The sequence below is a fragment of the Chelonia mydas genome, chromosome 2 (genome assembly GCF_015237465.2).
Source record: "Chelonia mydas isolate rCheMyd1 chromosome 2, rCheMyd1.pri.v2, whole genome shotgun sequence".
Classification (NCBI taxonomy): Eukaryota; Metazoa; Chordata; order Testudines; family Cheloniidae; genus Chelonia; species Chelonia mydas.
This window is the reverse complement of record NC_057850.1, coordinates 228,841,416-228,861,085: the sequence shown is the minus strand read 5'-3', so window position 1 is coordinate 228,861,085 and position 19,670 is coordinate 228,841,416. Positions and strand designations below refer to the sequence as shown.

The following is a 19,670-nucleotide window of genomic DNA, read 5'->3' as shown; positions in this document are numbered from 1 at the left end:
ATCAGGGGTGCTTTGTAGGTAAGGTATACCAAGGAGAGAGCATTACACAGTGCTCTATGCCCTGAGCTCCGGATCTGATTCCAGATGTGTTTCATGGCCATAAATTATTGCAGTTTAAGCACCAACATTGTGCAAGGTGCTGTACTCTTTAAAGCTCTTAGCTTTGCCCCTGCCTGTTATTTCAGAAGTTCTCTTTTCCTCCACTTTCCACCATCATAGATGTGATTTAGGGGTGAGTGGTGAGGTAGAAATACTGTGATTGATAGTTGTCAGGGTGACATGGAGGCACAAGTTGGGTGTTTTTAATGGGATACCCTGTGGAATCCTCCCTTATCACTTTCTGCTTCTAAGGCACAATGGAAGATTGATTTTTCTAAGCAGGCTTTCTTTCACTGATGGAGTAGCAAAACATCCCAGCAACATTACTCTTGGAAGACTACGGCCAAGACCTGATACCATTTGAGTTGGTGGATAATAATAGGGAGGAATGTTAATTTTCTTTTCAGACCAAAATATCCTTCATAATGTATATGGCACCTAGATAAAATGGTGACAGGTGTATTAGAAATGCAGATTAGTTATATAAAGAAGGGTTAGAAATTTAAAAAAAAATCTTTTAAAAATGTTTTCATTTACAATATTCTGATTTCTAGTGCTTATTCTTGGAAGATCAGATGCTTTCATTCTTACTTTACATCATCAATCTGGTACCTCATTAGTACATCATCAAAACAGCAACTCTGGTCATGAAATAGAGATCTTAAATTCAGTAAAGACATAAACATAGTAAACAAATGGCTAAACGCCCAAGGCATTATAACTAATCCCTGGAGTTTTCCTTTAAGTTTGCCGTTGTATTCTGAAGAAAGTTCACCTTTCACTTTTAGAACATAAGTTGTTGAATTTTTGCAATCACAATTACAAATGTAAAGTGTGTTGCATTTAAAAATTCCTTGTGCTATAATACATTGAGTGAGAGGTTGAGGAAATGGGGCAGTAGTCTGAGCACTGCTCTGAGAACAGTGGACACCAGAAAAGCTGTGTAATAGTCTGTCGTCTTCATGCGTTCAGAGAAGCACCAACTTACTGTGAAATATTAACAACTTCAGTGATATGCTGTATTATGCTTTATTTTGATAACAGTTGAACAGTTTTTAAAAGAATAAAAAACGTTTGATATAAAAATCAGATATGAGACAGGCGTGGTGTGTTTTGAGAGAGGTTTTTATGCCAAAAGAGTACACATAGCTAATTCTCCATCCATCCCTCCCTAATTCTTCTCCATAAAATGACACTCTACTGTCAGGTACTTCAGAGACAGACATAGGCTGGGGAATCCCCCTTCAGAAGGTGTTTCTGCTGTAAAGTTAGTACAGCAGAATATCCTGCAGACTCCTTGTGGGGTTGGTGGACTTCTCCTTGGCCAATCACCCAAGCACCTGGAGAGCACTCCGTGTGATCGCAGGGAGTCTGGCACAGTGAGGTGGAGGTAGCCGAATACCCCTTTCTATATGGGCAGGAGGAGATCAGTTGTTATATATTGATGTCCTTGTAGCCCTCATTAGTTCAGATCTTTGATGCACGGAACCCTTTCCTAGTGTAATTCCAGTTATTGATTCTATACTAAGAATGAATTGACTCCAATTTATTTTCCTGTTTTTCAAATACTGAAAATGCAAAAGCATATTAATTATAGAGTCTTTCATAAGAGGGGGAAGAAGAAAACAGGAAGAGCCCACGAGATACCAAAGATGATGTCTTAAAATATTTTAAGTTGAATGAGATACCAGATGCCAGTAAAGATCCATGTTTGTTAACTTTGACACTGTTTGTGCAGACATAAAATAAAAGAGATTTTTATTTGGGGACTAATAATGAATGCACCTTAAGTGACCAAGAGAGAATTACGAGAAGCACAAATGAGGACACGTGTGTAGAAGGAGACAAATTCATATACAAGTACAAGATAATTTGAAAGTCTTTATGAGAGGAATATTTTTAGATATAGTTTAAGACAAAAATTGTTAACCAAAGGAAAAAATGACAAATAGTTATCTTAAAAGGATTTAGTCTAAAAATTAAACAGATAAATGAAGTTTATAAACAACCGCTGTCATAGCTGACCAAAGTAATTTTAGTTTTATATGGGGACATTTGAATTTAAACCATTTCAGTAAATGTCAAAGTGGCAGACTGTTGATGGCAAGGCCTGGGTGTGCAAGGGTGCGAATGAGCGGCTGCCAAAAGCCTTATCCACACTGCATCCTAGACAGAGCTGGTTGAAAATTTTTAATTAAAAAAACTTTTGTCCAAATTATAAAATTGAAAAATGTTTTTGACCAAACTGAAAACTTTAGGTGAAAAAAATTATTTTGTTGAAATTTTCTATATTTTTTTATTAAAACCCAGAAATTGAAAACAAAAAATGGTCCATATAGAAAAAAAATGAAAAAATTTCCCATGAAAAATTGGCCCTTTTCAACCAGCTCTAATCCCACCACAGAGGCTGTACTTTCACTCACCAAGTGAAGGCACTAATCTAGGCTAGTACTGCTGCCACCAACCCTAGCCATCCATAGTGGAGTGAGGGACAGGGGTTTGGGCCCAACCTCTCACCTCAGCTAGGGGTGCGGGCTCAGTGAAGAGGGAGTGCACAGTACCCCATCTCAAGTTGTGGTAGAGCTATCACCGCCAGCATGCACTTCTCTGGACCTCCCAGGAGGAATTCAGGGTCAGGCAGAATTCCTCCAAGGGCTCCTGTTCCAGCACAACCCTTCCAGGAAACCCCCACAATGAGAGCTGTGGTTTAAAGTCAGTCTGTCCCATAGATTTCAAGATGTGTTGCCCCTTTTCTTCTGTAGGGCTTTCATCAGATCAGACATGAGATCTGGCTGTCCACTTCCACCTCCAGCTGGAGGCAGCCCCGTTGACTTTGGTTCTTCTGTCCATTCAGTGTTCACTTGTCTTTTTGGAGGAAGTGGCACAGCTTTCTTTGTCACAGGTAGTGGCTTATTGGAGACAGAGGCCTGAGGAGGTGGAGGTGGAGGGGGTGGTAGCAGGTCTTCACTGCTGCTGCTACAGGTGGGTGGTGGCGGGGGCACAAAATCTGGAGGATCTTCACAGAATTCAGGTGGCGGTGGTGGCAAATCCTCTGTCATTTCAGGTGGTGGTGGTGCTGGAAAAGTGAGTGGATCTGATGTGAAAACTCCACTTCCGCGTTTGGGTTGGACAGGTAGAAGAGGTGTAGCGCTCACAGCTGAAGATCGCCTTTGAGGCGGTGGTGGCTTTATTGAGGCCTGTTTATTCTGGTGTGTCTGCGGCTGGCTGGTTGGCTGCACTGAACAGCAGGCATTGACATCATTTGGTTTCTTATCCTTTAATAAATAAAACAACAGAGTTGTGGTGATTGGTATTATAGTAAGACCATTTATGAACCAATGTTGCAAAGTGACATCATTTGAATTGGTATGGAAATGCATAAGCTGATTTCACTATTTCTCACTGTCACAGAATCTACTCCTTGTTGCAACAGAACACAGAACTCAAATGATCTAACCAGGACTCCCCATCCTAGAAATCATAGTGGGCAGGTAGTGGCTGACCTTCAAATGAAGCCTTATACTATGGCCTTATCTGTGAGGTCCTCATTATGCACTTTGATGCTTGTGCACAGATGTGCTTGGTACCTGAAGTGCATTATCTCCCTTCAGGTGCTAGTATTCCAGTGGAGATTGACAGAGGTTAACAAAACAAGGATGATTTATTTCATAGTGATGCAGGAGGAGCCTTGGGGTGTGTCGTGCTGATAGGAGAGAAATGTGGTGTGGAAACTACAGAGTGGGTTGGGGTCCTTTGGGCCAAACGCTCAGCACAGAGGGTATTTTGGTTTCCTTTCCCACAGCGGCCCAGGAAGCTTTGAAAGCTGCATTCTCACTGCAAAATACCTGTTTAGAACATTAATAGAGCCCCTTTGAGCACTGCCTAGCACAAAGAATGATGATACAATGTCACAGTGGTTTCAGTTAGTGAAGCCTGTAAAGGAGCTTCCATGATGTTCCAACCAGCTGCCCTTCCCTGAAAACATAAGATTTTTTTTTAAAATCTCAATAGTGTGTGTTTATCCCCAGAAGTTAAAGTGAACAACAGACTAAATTTGCACAATGGAAGCCATCTGTGGTTCAGCAAAATTTTATATTTGTCTGCAGGGTGGGCTTTCCCATATAATACAACTTTCGGTGTGCTACAGATGTTCTGTAATGCTAGGAGAAGCTTGCAATTCAATTCTCTGTGGCAGAAGGTCATTACACTAAAAGAAAAGTCCAGCTGAAGTTTGAGTGACAATTAAGCACAAAGTCAATCCTAGTAGCTACAAATTAATTAAATTAGTTGTGTTAAAGCTCATGGCAGACTCATCCATTCAAATTTGCCATGATTTTTATGGCCTAAAAAGCAAGTGTGGATTATTTTTTTTTGCTTTCTTCCTTTACATAATATTTTATATTACCTTCTTGAGTCATTGCTACTATATTTTTGGCTAATGTTAAAACAACAAGGAAGCTACATGTCGCCAATGGATAGTGACATTTAGCCACGACAGCCCTCAACAGGTGGATGCTTGGAACGCTGCATTGTGCTGCCCTTGGTGTGGTTGGCTAGCTTTGCAAGCTGATGTGAAGGGCAGTATGTGCCCTTGGAAGCACACAGTTAGTAGCAGTCCATGGTCTATATGGGGTGCAAAAAGGGGAAGACTAATTTTGCCCCTCCTGCATCAAAACTAGGGCTAGGGACAGTCTGCCCCTGTACATTCTTCTGCATTTGTGCCAGTAACATATACCTTTCCTCCACTTGCTCTCATAACAAAAATGTGGCAAAAAAACCCCACAACCCGTTAAGCTCTAGTCACACTCAGCCACAAACATAACAGTCATACAACAGCTTTGATCACTTTTTTTTAAGGGAAAAAGGCAAAGCATCCATCAGCCATGTTAAGAAAAGTAAAATAAAGGTTAGCAGTTCATTAGGCCTGTGTTTGCTTTGGCAGAATATTAGGTGAACTTTCATTCAAAATGTGATTACTAGGTCACATGCTAAGGATCAGTAAAGCCCCCTGGGCAAAATCTGAACATACTCTCTCCATATTTTTAGGTGACAGCTACTAGCTGTTAACATTTACAAGTGCTCTACCTAAGCAGAAAGTGCTTTTACATCTATTCTTGTAAATCTGCGGAATCGTTTACTAGGATGAACACACAAGCCCGGTACACATTCTCAGTCCCAGCTGTACAGAGATGGTGGGCAGAAATAAACACAAATGAAATATATTAATTGGAAGATAGATTGTAGTCAGCTCTGTGCTCTGTTGTAGAGCAATGAGCTACCATGGTGTGAAGTTCAAGACTTGAGTTTGGGCCTTCGGTCCCAGGCTGGTAGAAACTGCGAGCGCAGCACATTCAGTGCTTTTAGTAGGAGTGCCTAACAACCCCTGTGGTCAGTTAAAGAATGTTTTTTTAAAACGGGGATAGTGATACTGACCTCCTTCATAAAGCACCTTGAGATCAGCTGATTTAAAGTGCTGTCTTAAGAGTTTAGTATTTGTAATGGGCTGTGTACCTCATCCTGGCTTTGAAAGAGTTAACTGAAACAGGAGGAGTCAGCCATCCACCTCCCCACATGGCAAAACCAACACACTACCCCTTAATGCTCTAGTGCTTTGAAGGGACAGAGAGTGGGTGAGGTGAAATTTAGCTGTAGTGCCCCAACAGAAACCTCTGGTTTGTACCTTTGTCATCTCAGTGTGTTTCTGGGCCTCCAAGCTGGGAGGAGGTATGCTCTGGAGAATCTGTCCATTTGCTTGAACAGTACCTGTTATGTCTCAAAAAGAGGAAGGAAAACACAGGTGTATTGAATGTGCAGAATTAACCAGAACTCAAGCAATGAAGAATAAGAATTAACAAAAAATCTGTTCGTTTTCCAGCAGGGTACAAAGAGCTAGAATTCTCAAGACAGTAATTGAACTCTCATGGATTTTACTTCATCAAAAAGGACCATGCAGAGTTACAACATTGCCTTTTGCTTGTTTTCCACTTTTTTATTCAGTTCTGATTGACTTGCTGTGAAAAACAAACAAGTGAAACCATTTCGTCAAATCAATGACCATACAAATTTTACCCTTAAGTGCAACTGGCAATCCTAAAGGAAACAGTATTGCAAAGATTATCAGAGTGGAATTATCAGTGTCTCAAAAGGTGATGGAAGCATGAGGGTCTCTGGATTTCACTGGTGGAAAGGGGCCGAGTTAGGATGGCATAGAACTAGGGAAGAAGGTCTCTGGGCTTCAGGTTAAGCCAGGGTGGCATGTGGGTAGAGTTAAGGATGGTATTTTCTGACCTTTCATTGGTTGAATTCTTAATTACAGTGTAAAATTTTGCTAATGCTTTTATTAATGTTTCGTTTGAAAATTTAACTGTACAACAATACATTTTTTCCTGGATTTTTTTAAAATGGAGCCTGCTTACGTTTAGAGACAAAAGTATAATCATTCTATATGGATAAGGCTGTCAGATTTGAGGTCTTAGGATATTATGGATGGGGTCATCCCTTTTCATTAGTTGTCATTAGCTGTCAATTAATCACAGTTAACTCACTCAATTAACTAAGAAAAAATTAATCGCAATTAAAAAAGTTAATCACACTTATACCCATACAATACCAATTGACATTTATTAAATATTTTTTTATGTTTTTCTACATTTTCAATATTGATTTCAATTACAACACAGGTTTCAGAGTAGCAGCCATGTTAGTCTGTATCCGCAAAAAGAAAAGGAGGACTTGTGGCACCTTAGAGACTAACAAGTTTATCTGAGCATAAGCTTTCGTGAGCTACAGCTCACTTCACTGGATGCATGCAGTGGAAAATATATGCATCCGATGAAGTGAGCTGTAGCTCACGAAAGCTTATGCTCAGATAAACTTGTTAGTCTCTAAGGTGCCACAAGTACTCCTTTTCTAATTACAACACAGAATAAAAAGTGCACAGTGCTCACTTTATATTATTATTTTTGATTACAAATATTTGCACTGTAAAAATGATAAAAGAAATAGTATTTTTCAGTTCACCTCATACAAGTACTGAAGTGCAATCTCTTTATCGTGAAAGTGTAATTTATAAATGCAGATTTTTTTTTGGTTACATAACTGCACTCAAAAACAAAACAGTGTAAAACTTTAGTGCCTACAAGTCCACTCCGTCCTACTTCTTATTCTGCCAATTGCTAAGACAAACAAGTTTGTTTACATTGACGGGAGATAAAGCTGCCTGCTTCTTATTTACAGTGTCACCTGAAAGTGAGAACAGGCATTCGCATGGCACTTTTGTAGCGGGCGTTGCAAGGTATTTACATGCCAGATATGCTAAACATTCGTATGCCCCTTCCATGCTTCGGCCACCATTCCAGAGGACATGCTTCCATGCTGATGAGGCTCGTTAAAAAAAGAATGCGTCAATTAAATTTGTGACTGCACTCCTTGGGGGGAGAATTGTATGTCTCCTGCTCTGTTTCACCTGCATTCTGCATATATTTCATGTTATAGCAGTCTCAGATGATGACCCAGCACATGTTCGTTTTAAGAACATTTTCACAGTAGATTTGACAAAATGCAAAGAAGGTACCAATGTGAGATTTCTAAAAATAGCTACAACACTCGAAACAAGGTTTAAGAATCTGAAGTGCCATCCAAAATCTGAGAGGGACGAGCTATGGAGAATGCTTTTAGAAAAGCAACACTTTGATGCAGAAACTACAGAACCCAAATGACCAAAAAAGAAAATCAGTCTTCTGCTTGTGGCATCTGACTCAGATGATGAAAATGAACATGTGTCAGTCCGCACTGCTTTGGATTGTTATCAAGCAGAACCCATCATCACCATGGAAGTATGTCCTCTGGAATGGTCACTGAAGCATGAAGGGACATATGAATCTTTAGTGCATCTGGCATGTAAATATCTTCCAACACCAGCTACAACAGTGTCATGCGAACGCCTGTTCTCACTTTCAGGTGACATTGTAAACAAAAAGCAGGCAGCATTATTTCCTTCTAATTGTAACTAACCTTGATTGTCTGAGTAAACTGGCTGACCAAGAAGTAGGACTGAGTGGACTTGCAGGCTCGAAAGTTTTACATTGTTTTATTTTTGAATGCACGTTTTTTTGTACATAATTCTACATTAGTAAGTTCCATTTTCGTAATAAAGAAATTGCACTACAATTCTTGTATGAGGTGAACTGAAAAATACATTTTTTTTGTTTTTTACAGTGCAAATATTTGTAATTAAAAATAAATATAAAGTGAGCACTGTAGACTTTGTATTCTGTGTTGTAATTGAAATTAATATATTTGAAAATGTAGTAAATATCCACAAATATTTAAAATAATTGGTATTCTATTGTTGTTTAACACCGTGATTAATCATAATACATTTTTTTAATTGCCTGACAGCCCTACTTTTCATTATTAACTTAGTTCACAGCTCTGAATCTTTGTATTTTCTCTTGGAGGGAGTTATGGGAGGCTTGTGAAACCGAATACACTGCAGAGTAGTAAATGTTTGCTAGCTGACTAAATTAAAACCCTGGAAGAGTTTTGCATGCTATCAGTGTTGTGTAAGGGACTGCGTAGAAATGTCAGTGTTGCTAAACCGAATGATGACAAAACAGAGCTTGTGGTTACTAGAAAAAACAAACTTTATAGTCTAGGATGGATTAAACGAACTCTCCAGTTTAGTCTGGGGCCTTTGGAAACTGCAACACGTGAAAGAAGTAGACATACCTCTTTGAACAAGAGGAGGTATGTCTACTTTATGCATCTATCTGATGCATAAATTTCTGAACCTCAATAAATAGTCTAGTTTTCTTAGTGTAATTTACTATGCTGAGACCCAATGAAGATGGAAGAAAGGCCTTTCAGAGTTATAGCATCTTTATGGATTACATTTTCAGTTGAAGAAATAAGATATGATCTACAATTTCCATATCCTGTGCTTACATCACGAGAAACATCAGTCCCTGCTATTGCTACAGCAGATTCTCTAACAATGTAAGGCGCAGAAAACTGGCTGGAAAATAAGGATGTGATTCTCAGAGGTGCTCCCGTTGAAGTTAAGTGTAGTTGTGGATTCACAGGCTCTAAATCTTCTAGAAAATCTACACGATACTCTATGACAGTGACAGGTTTCAGAGTAGCAGCCATGTTAGTCTGTATCCGCAAAAAGAAAAGGAGGACTTGTGGCACCTTAGAGACTAACTCATTTATTTGAGCATAAGCTTTCGTGAGCTACAGCTCACCTCATCAGATGCATTCAGGGGTCTGGGGCCGCAAGCAGGTTTCAGGGGGTCCGCCAAGCAGGGCCAGTATTAGTCTAGCTGGGGCCCAGAGCAGAAAGGTGAAGTCCTGCTATGTGGGGCTGAAGCCCAGGGCTTGAGCCCTGCCACCTGGGGCTGAAGCTGAAGCCTGAGCAACTTAGCCTCACAGGGACCCCTGTGGCATGGGGCCCCAGGCAATTGCCCTGCTTGCTACCCCTTAGTGCCGGCCCTGGCTTTTATATGAAGAAAAACAGTCATTGTGGCACAGGTGGGCTGTGGACTTTTTATAGCATGTTGGTGGGGGGCCTCAGAAAGAAAAAGGTTGAGAACCGCTGCCATATGACAGTTATTTCTGCATCGGAAAGCACTGAACTGTGATTTCTTTGCTAACTGAAACCATGTAACTAGCTGGCCATAATTTATCAAACAGCCAATGTAAGACCTAGTCCACCAGAGCAGTTAAATGTGTGTCACTTTAACCACAGGACCAGTTGGTGAGACTACTTGTGCTCAAGTGCTTCTTGGATCAGGGTTTTAATGAGCACTGAATATCCTGTAATACATGTCTGAGCACAGATGTTTTTAGTCCTGGCATGTGCAAATAAAATTGCTGCATTTGTCCATTTAGCAAATAGGTCGGGGTGGGCAAACTTTTCGGCCCGAGGGCCACATCGGGGTTGCGAAACGGTATGGAGGACCGGGTAGGGAAAGCTGTGCCCCCCAAACAGTCTGCCCCCCGACTGCCCCCCTCAGAACCCTAGACCCATCCAACCCCTCCTGCTCCTTGTCTCCTAACTGCCCCCCCCCGGGACCCCAACCCCTATCCACGCCCCCCCCACTCCCTGTCCCCTGACTACCCCAACCCTATTCACACCCCCACCTCCTGACAGGCCCCCCAGGACCCCTGACCCATCCAACCCCCCCCTTGTCCCCTGACCGCCTCCTCCTGGGACTCCGTCCCTAACTGCCCCCCCAGGACCCCCACCCCCCCTATCCAAACCCCCCTGCTCCCTGTCCCCCGCCCAGGACCCTGACCCCCAGGGACCCCACCCCCTATCCAATTCCCCCACTCCCTATCTCCTGACCACCCCGCCCCAAACCTCCACCCCATCCAACCACCCCCTGTTCCCTGACTGCCCGACGGGACCTCCTGCCCCCTTATCCAGCGCCCCCACCCCCTTACCATGCCGGCGGCAGGACAGGCTTATTGGAAAGCCTGGGAGGTGGGCGGGTGCAAGCGGCGTAGCTACAGGGGAGGAGGAGCCGGGGACTAGCCTCCCCGGCCGGGAGCTCAGGGGCTGGGCAGGACGGTCCCGCGGGCCGTAGTTTGCCCACCTCTGAAATAGGTGCTATGAATATGATGTGCAAAGTTCCAAGTATTAACAGTAAATGACTTGATTAGAAGATTTACAGATCACACAGCTTTAACAGAGAAGAAAGACCAAACTCTGCTGTGCCATTGACTTCACTACGGCTACACATGATGCAAGTCAGGGTAGAACTTGGCCTGGGGTCTCTGCTTTTTATGTATTCATTGAAATAAATCTACTTAATTCCACGTGCCATGCTGATAATGGGCACTATATTCAATGTTTGTTAAAAATTCAACAAGGAACTTCCATAAGCTGATACAATCAATCATGTGGGCCACTAGGTACAAGTCAGTGGGTGCAAGCAGCCTGCAGAGAGATTGGTGGACCAGCTGGGATCCATAATCCAGCTGCTTAGCTGGGGGGACACATTTTCCCTACTTGGTGTGTGTAGTCTTTCCGTGAATGGCACTGAAGAACAATTCACAAACAGTGAGAGCTTTTGGGTCAGTCTGGTCAAAAATGTTCTAATCTCCAGTTCTGCTGACCTTAGAAGGGGAGAGGGTGGATAGATGTAGGGCGCTGTATCCTGGCCCTCTCCGCACAGTGGACCTGTCTGGCAAAATGATATAATCAGGAAGTCAGGGAATAGCTAAATAGAAACCCCCTGCCAATGCCTCCTGGCATTAATGGCTCTGTCTCTATTTTCCAAATGGCACAAGACTTAAGGGCACCATTTGGCACTTGATCCCCAACCTGCTATACACAAGGACAGCCAGCTAAAGCATGTTCCATTACACCAGTGAAAATCCAGAGTAATTCCATGCTGCCTTCTCTCTAATTTTGTTTTATAGTCTTTCCAATGTTCAGACAAAATTATTAACAGTTTTTTAAATTGGCAAATTTTTGTCCAAAATAGAATACAAAATGTCCTGTATAGCAACAGGCCCCTTGCACAGGGAACAGCAGCAGCCTTGGTCTTTTGAACACCCTGATGTGTTGGCAAAACTATACACTGTGCGTTCAGCCATATGAAGATTAATGTAGCAAGACAGAGATGAAAACAACATATTGCATGAGATTACTTTGGCACAAAGGACCCTTAAAAAACCACAGACTCTGCACTTTGGGTGTTTGCAGATACCTCAAACGTTGGCCACAACGTTCCGATCACCATACATGCTACAAATGAGATGTGAGAACAGGAAGCTCCACCTGCCATCTGAGCAATGCTTCAGCGGTTATCGAGGCTGATGAAACAAAACTCCCTCTCGTGTTAGTGCAGGCTTGTAGAGCGCTGCTATTAATTCCAGCCAATATTGTGAATGGCAGTTTGAAAAAATATTCCGCCCCATTTTAGAATGTCAGCCAGCAGCTGATCATTGTTAGACATTCCATATGATAAAAAGGAAGGGGGGACAGGGGGAGACTAAGTTCTGGCCACATCTAATTTGCTCTATTTTATGTTGGGCTAGTGCAGTGGTCCCCCAACCTCTCTGTTGCAATAGCATATTCATGTTCCCAGAAGAGAGTGTGGCGGGCACCGGACGACCAGCCGCCGAAATGGTGGCATTTCAGCGGCGACGCTTCTTGGCGTTGCCGCTTCTGGGCGGCATTTCGGCAGCTGGTTGTCCAGCGGCTGCGCTCCTCGGCGGCGGGTTGTCCGGCGGAAGTGCTCCCTTGTCCGTAGGCGGGCGCACATAAATGCCCAGGCAGGCGCCATGGCACCCGCGGGCACCGCGCTGGGGACCACTGGCCTCGTGTGATAGATGCTAGCAGAGTGTATGTATAGTCCCAATAACCCACCTGCGCTAGAATGTTAATAACCCTCAATCGATAAGTCTACAGTGATATCAGTTAATAACATCTTTCAACAGGTATATGACCATTTAATATGAGCCAGTCTTTCAGATTAATAGGCAGTGGAAGTGTTCGCTTGATTTACTGCTTCTATTCTATATTTGAACATGTTATAATGTATGAAATTAATCAGTATCACCACTATAGGTCATTTGTATTTTGATTGTGTTCCACTATGTGTTTGTTTGTGTATATAATTTGCACACACACATCCATATAAATATAAAAAAACCCTCCCATGATTTAAAATCCCCGAGTACCCCTGGCTCCCACTGAAATAATAATTTAAATTATCAAAGCTTCTCCCCCCTCACACACATTCAGGTTCCATGTATAGTCTAGAACTGTGGTTTTCAAACTTCTTTTCTGGCGACCCAGTTGAAGAAAATTGTTGATGCCTGTGACCCAACTGAGCTGGGGATGAGCGGTTTGGGGTGTGGGAGGGGCTCAGGGCTGGAGCAGGGGGTTGGGGTGCAGGGGTGATGGCTCCAGGGTGGGGCCAGGAATGAGGGGTTCCAGGTGTGGGAGGGGGCTCTGAGCTAGGGCAGGAGGTTGGGGTGCAGGAGGGGTCAGAGCTCTGGGCTGGGGGGTGCAGGCTCTGGAGTGGGGCCAGGGATGAGGGGTTTCGGGTGCAGGAAGGGGCTCTGGGCTGGGGTAGGAGGTTGGGGTGCGAAAGGGGGTCAGGGCTCTGGGCTGGGGGTGCAGGCTCGAATGGGGCCAGGGATGAGGGATTTGGAGTACAGGAATAGGCTCCAGGTTGCGGGGGGGGCTCAAGGCTGGGGCAGGGGATTGGGGCACGGGGTTGGGGTGCGGGCTTACTTCGGGTGGCTCCCGGTCAGTGGCGCAGCGGTGGTGCTAAGGAAGGCTTCCTGCCTGCCCTGGCACCACGGACCACACTGTGCCCCAGAAGAGGCCAGCAGCAGGTCTGGCTCCTAGGCGGAGGCGCGCAAGCGGCTCCGTGCAGCTCTTGCCTGCAGGCACCGCTTCCCCCCCCCCAGCTCCCATTGGCTGGTTCCTGGCCAATAGGAGTGCTCGGGGCAGGGGCAGCACGTGGAGCCCTGCAGCCCCCCTGCCTAGTAGCCGGACCTGATGCTGGCCGCTTCCAGGGCACAGCACGGTGTCAGAGCAGGTAAGAACTAGCCTGCCTTAGCCAGGCAGCACCGCTGATGGGACTTTTAACGGCCCAGTCAGCAGTGCTGACCAGAGTCGCCGTGACCCAGTGCCTTACATTCTGCAACCCAGTAATGGCTCACAACCTGTAGTTTCAAAACCACTGGACTAGAAGACAGCTATCCTTCTGCTGTGAGAGACCGCAGTGTGTTGTGTGATCACCTATTATGACCTATGCCTAGATTCTTGTCAATGGTCAAAACCATAGACGTGCATATGCTCAAGTAAGCCCTGCTCCTGTTCTGGGATCTCCTAGCATGGATTCCTGCACTTGCATGGAAACCTACTGAAGTCAGTCACTCCCCATCAAAACATCAAATCTGAGTCAATCCGCCACCCCTCCAGAAGCCGTCCCATGCCTCTCACATGGAGCCGCTGGTTGGGAGTTCCCCTTGACTTTGGAACTCAGTCCCTTTGCTGGTCGCCAGGAACCTGAACTTTTCCAGGCATGCTGCTCCCCCCAGGCATTTGGGGCGAGGGCAGGTAAGGCCTGGGGAAGGTATCTGGAGAATTCTGGAGTGGGATGATTTTATTATTTATTTAGTGTTGTGATGGGGGAATGTGGAAGGTGACAATACTGGTGGGGTGGGGACAGTTTGTTTAATTTGATTTTAACTAGTTTTAAAGGCATTGGGTATTGTAATTATTTAAAGGGGGCCCAGAACACTTTTCATAACAAATAAAATATATTTCAAATGTGTGAAGTAAAAATAGTTGTGCAGGTTACTATTATTGTCATACCCTGTTATGCCTCTTCAGCAAACTTCTTCAGGGTACACCTCCACCTTTGGGGGGCTCATCTATGTCAAAGAGATCCCCAGGAGTCAGAGGTGTGGCTTGTTTTTTGGGTTTTTTTGCTTTGGTTTGGGTATTTTGGGGAAAATTAAAAGCACAAAGATGGGTGTGGGAAGCCCAGGAGGAAGGGTGGTTGGGTGTTGCCACTAAGGGGTGGCAGGTCCATGTGTGTGTGAATTGCAGAGTGAGACCCAGCCTCCCCCCCACTCACCCTGCAGCAGTAGCTCCTGGCCCATAGGGACAGCTAGCATCAATTTTCCACACTTGAGGCATTGCGACCTGGCCCCTGGTACACAGGGGCCCTCTCTGACAGCAGGGCAGCCAGGCCTAATCTGAGTGGCACTGTGACCTCGTCCTTGGTGCATGGGATCACAATGCCCGGCATGGAAAGCCGAGCCCAGCCAGCTCCCTGGGACAGGAGGTACTTCAACTGGAACATATTCTGGCTTTCTTGCATTTTCTCTCCACACCCCCATCTCCCCCCCACACACTTTTAATGTCTTATGACCCTTTGTACCCTCACAATCCCCTGAGCCCGCCACAGTTTGGGAAATGCTGCTCTACAGTGATAAATGGGCAACAGAAAGCAACAGATCTACTAACAGATGTAAGTTAAAAATCGCCCCCATGCTCCCCCTTTGTGACTGTCCTGTAGTGAAGATGAGTTTGCTAAAGACTCTGGGGCCTCTTGTCCCACGTTGTGATGGAAATAGTGTTCTCTTCCTTATCTCATTCTGATTTTTAGTTAGAGCGGCTCACTGCTGTCCTGATCACTTCTTGGAGTGACAACAGCATCATCCTCAGGAAAGCCCACTGGAGCAAACGTTCCAAGAGTGACAGTGTAGAGATGATGAACATGTCTTTCTCTGAATGAGAGACTACAGGATCTTGGCCATTTAGTCAAGATGAGGCATAGTGAAGGGGAACCTATATATGGAAGCCACCAAAAAACATTCTATTCAATGTGCCAGGAATGCATGTTAATTCTATTCTGCTCTTGGTGACTTATGTTTGAAGATGTGAATTTATTTCCTGTAGCAGTATCTCATGGCTATGGATTACAATTGTGGGCCAGAACAAAAAGTCTTATTACTAAGCTTATGGGACAGAAAATCCTCAGCACTCTTGCCTAAGGTTTAATCAGGTCAAACAGTGTAGATACCTGTCAAGGATGATCCTGCAGTGACAGCTGGTTTCACAGTCGCCAGGTTTGCCCATCCAGAGGCCAAGCTGGCCCTCTGTACTGCACGTTTGTAGTTATCATACAGTGTCTTGCCATACTGGGGAAATAAAGCGCACCTTTAATCCTGGAGCAGAGTCAACGCAACTGTCTGCATGTCCAAACACACATTTGCTGTGAGCTGCATTTTTTTGAACCCTTTCCCAAATTTTGTTAGAAAGCAGCTATTTCTACAAATAGTGAGCCTGAATCTGTACTGGGACATGCCAGGGAGAATCCCTGCACCTGCATAGAGTCTACTGATCCCTGCACCCTATTGATTTCAGTGGGATTCTGCCCTAGGATCCACTCAATGCAAGATAAGTGCTTAAAATAATACTATAGCACCGTATGCGTCAAAGCACTTTGTAAAGGGGCACCGGGGAAGCATGGGGGATGTCTATTTGGTGTCATCCCACAGCAAGAAACAGTGGCAGTTACAGAAGCTAGGATCAAGCTACTTACCGTACACTGACTGGATGCACTGAGCCTTGATGACAGCCAGTTAGTTGAGGGAGTTGGGACAGGGGGGAGAGAAGAAAATGGTCTTCATTCTCACCTTGGCAATTCTGATTCCTGTTACCCACTGCTGTAGAGTCCATTGGTCATCACAGCATAAATACTTGATATATTGTGACTCCTTTTGAATCTGGGGATGCTGGAATGAATAATTCTTGCAGTTAGAAACCTACGTATATCAGGCAAAATGTAAAAAAGTCAAAGCCCCATATGGTGATTGCAATGGGAACACTGCCTTTCTAGAGCACGTTAACATGAAGATGACAATTATCAGTGTGTAAAAAATGAAATCAAAAACTGCAGCACGTAGGGATTAACGTTTGTAGCATTTGCTTATAACAGATGTAACAGGTTGTAAGAGATGTCTGCAATGTAAATACCTGAGTTTTAGAAAACTAAAATGTGACCTACAGGTCAATAAAGTCTAGAAATGTCATGGTTCAGTGCCTAGCGCTCAATATGTGAACAGAGGAAGTCTGTTGCAATCTGTAACACATCCAGCCTGAAAATACAACATGATTATCATAGAATCATAGAATATCAGGGTTGGAAGGGACCTCAGGAGGTCATCTAGTCCAACCCCCTGCTCAAAGCAGGACCAATCCCCAATCAAATCATCCCAGCCAAGGCTTTGTCAAGCCTGACCTTAAAAACTTCCAAGGAAGGAGATTCTACCACCTCCCTAGGTAACGCATTCCAGTGTTTCACCACCCTCCTAGTGAAAAAGTTTTTCCTAATATCCAACCTAAACCTCCCCCACTGCAACTTGAGACCATTACTCATTGTCCTGTCCTCTTCTACCACTGAGAATAGTCTAGAACCATCCTCTCTGGAACCACCTCTCAGGTAGTTGAAAGCAGCTATCAAATCCCCCCTCATTCTTCTCTTCTGCAGACTAAACAATCCCAGTTCCCTCAGCCTCTCCTCATAAGTCATGCGTTCCAGACCCCTAATCATTTTTGTTGCCCTTCGCTGGACTCTCTCCAATTTATCCACGTCCTTCTTGTAGTGTGGGGCCCAAAACTGGACACAGTACTCCAGATGAGGCCTCACCAATGTCGAATAGAGGGGAATTATCATTTCTAAAGAGCACATTCAATTTGGGTAAGCACAGATCTTCAGCTGAAACAGATTTTTGTCTTTAGACTCATTGTCTTCCTGTGAGTTAGCTCTACGCTATTACTCCAAGTTTTTGTTCTATGCCCCTTTATCTGTAGTACCTCTCACCAACATGGGTGCAAAATTTCATCCTATTGTAGCTATAGATTTATACATAATGCAACACCACCAAAAGTAATCACTTTTTCCAGGGCACTTAAATCCTTTGATTCTTTGAACTGGTTTTGGAACTCTTACTGCTACTGCTCAACACTGATATATCCCTACAGTTCAGAGTCTGCTACAAATTTCAGTCCGACTGCTTGCCTGAAAATTGCACCTATTGATTTTAGACTTTGAAGGAACTAGCCTTCAATGCTACAGTAGAGTAGGATGTAAACCTGGGCAGCTCTGAAACTCTAGGGCAGAAGATTTCTGCTACCATCTATTGGTGAACAAGGAGACGAGACAGGATGAGCAGACCTTATGTTATCCATCCGCCCTCCCAGTGTGAACTTTAATTAATTTTAACCAAAACAACCAAAGTGCTGGATGTAGGGGGAAATTAAATGTTACCACAGTGTGTGACAAAAGGGCATAAAACTGTACTTAATATGCCCTGATAGGCGTTGCCATAACCCCAAACTATTGCACAGCTGGGCAGTACAGCTAGTCACACAGGGTTCTTACCTTGTGAGAAGTAAATCTCTTGTGGCCGGGACTGTGCTCTAGGGTCCTTTGTCACTAGGGTGACCAGATGTCCCGATTTTACAGGGACAGTCCCGATTTTTGGGTCTTTTTCTTATATAGGCTCCTATTACCCCCTACTCCCGTCCCGATTTTTCACACTTGCTGTCTGGTCACCCTGTTTGTCACTGAACCTCTTCCACAGTGCAATGATAGAACTGAGTTCACTCTCGTAAGGACCTCTGTCTGGCACCTACATAGCACCTCTAGAGCAGCAGTCACTATTGCTGGGTTTGGAGTCCGAGGACCTGCATCCTGATAAGATATGATGCAGAGGTAGTACTAAGGCAGTACTTCCTTCTTGAGGCCAGAGATGAGTCTGCCTGACTGTACTCCCACACTCCAGGACTAATCACTGACCAAAAAAAACGCCAAAACCCATGAGTGGGTGGGGTATATGGGGTGCACTAGTGAGAAAGTGAGGTGTTAAAGGGACATTTGTCCATCGGGTGTTCACATCAGCAGGTGGGGAAATTGAGGCAAAGGATTACTGCCAAAGAGACTGTGGGTGAGTGTTTTACCTACTACTCGTATAAACGTATGAATAACTTATGTTGTTGTGTTTCCCCAAATTAATGCTGTATTCCTTTCCCCCAATAACATTTTCTTTGTTTTATACACAAAGTTGGTGCATGTCAGAGGGGAAATATTGCCAGTTAAGGGTGCACAGAGGCAATATTTAGTTTTCCCAGTTTTCTGGGTAGGGGTTCAAGCTTGTGGTAGTATTGGTTAATTCTAGGAAGAACCCCTAGATATTTGAACCTGGCCATTTTTGCTGCTGACAACTGCTGACAAAAGGGTTACAAAGACATTATCACTGGCTTATTTCACTGGTTTTATCCAAGTGCACTGTTGGTTGTTTATCCTGGGGAACTCCAACTCAGAACATCCAAGGTCCAATTCAGTTGCCTGGTGTGAAGAACATCTCCAGACCAGAGCCCCTCTCATACGGAGGGGCTAGAATGGGCATATGGATAATTTCAACTCCTGATGCTTGTTTCACAAGATACCAGGGAATTTTTGGTCTGACTTGTAATATTCTGTTCAGTCCAGCAGATGGCATCAAATACTTTTCAAAGGTTTTATAGCACTGGCGGATGACGATGCTACCAAATGTCCCGGCACACTGCACATACGATGAGAGAGAGGGTCCTCTCTTCCCACCAAAATGAACAGCAGTTCGATGATCCTGTGAGTCTCCCTCAGTTTTTCAAATACCACATTTAATATCACTTGTGAGAACTTCCTGAAAGGAAATTTGTACTTAACCCAAATAACTTGGACAAACACTGAGAGAAGCTTTCTCACTGGAATCAACAATGCTGAAAAGGAAGTAGCATGACTGCCAGCTAAGCATTGCCGTAGTTTAGGGGGGATGAAGAGCCATACTGTACAAGAGAACTGAGAGAGACTCAGCCTCAAGAATGCCTCACAGCGTTACCCAGCACACACACCTCCAGGCTCAGTGCACACTGTGTTTCGGAAAGCTCACTGCAATGATCAGATGGCAAAGCAAAAACATCTTTCTTCTCTGAAGAGGTTTATTTCCCTTTTCCTTGGAAACTTCCAGCAATCAAGTGAATTACAAAG

At 44.2% G+C, this 19,670-nt stretch overlaps 1 protein-coding gene across 2 annotated transcripts in view; it reads right to left on the bottom strand.

Annotated features, from left to right (window-relative positions):
- Positions 1-1,112: 1,112 nt before the first annotated feature.
- The window catches only part of LOC102938683 (amyloid beta precursor protein binding family B member 1 interacting protein), a 104,132-nt gene continuing 85,574 nt past the window's right edge, over positions 1,113-19,670 (bottom strand). The window contains exons 11-15 of one of the 2 annotated variants that reach the window (XR_006289077.1): positions 16,276-16,374; positions 15,660-15,777; positions 5,780-5,871; positions 2,758-3,374; positions 1,113-2,705 (exon numbers count right to left, since the gene is read on the bottom strand). Coding sequence is in view for 1 of the 2 variants with exons in the window: in XM_007058482.4 (XP_007058544.1) it covers positions 2,832-3,374; positions 5,780-5,871; positions 15,660-15,777; positions 16,276-16,374 (852 nt within the window). In the remaining variant the exon portion in view is untranslated. Of the gene's footprint in view, positions 3,375-5,779; positions 5,872-15,659; positions 15,778-16,275; positions 16,375-19,670 lie in introns of both variants that reach the window. The other variant, XM_007058482.4, reaches the window with a different exon arrangement.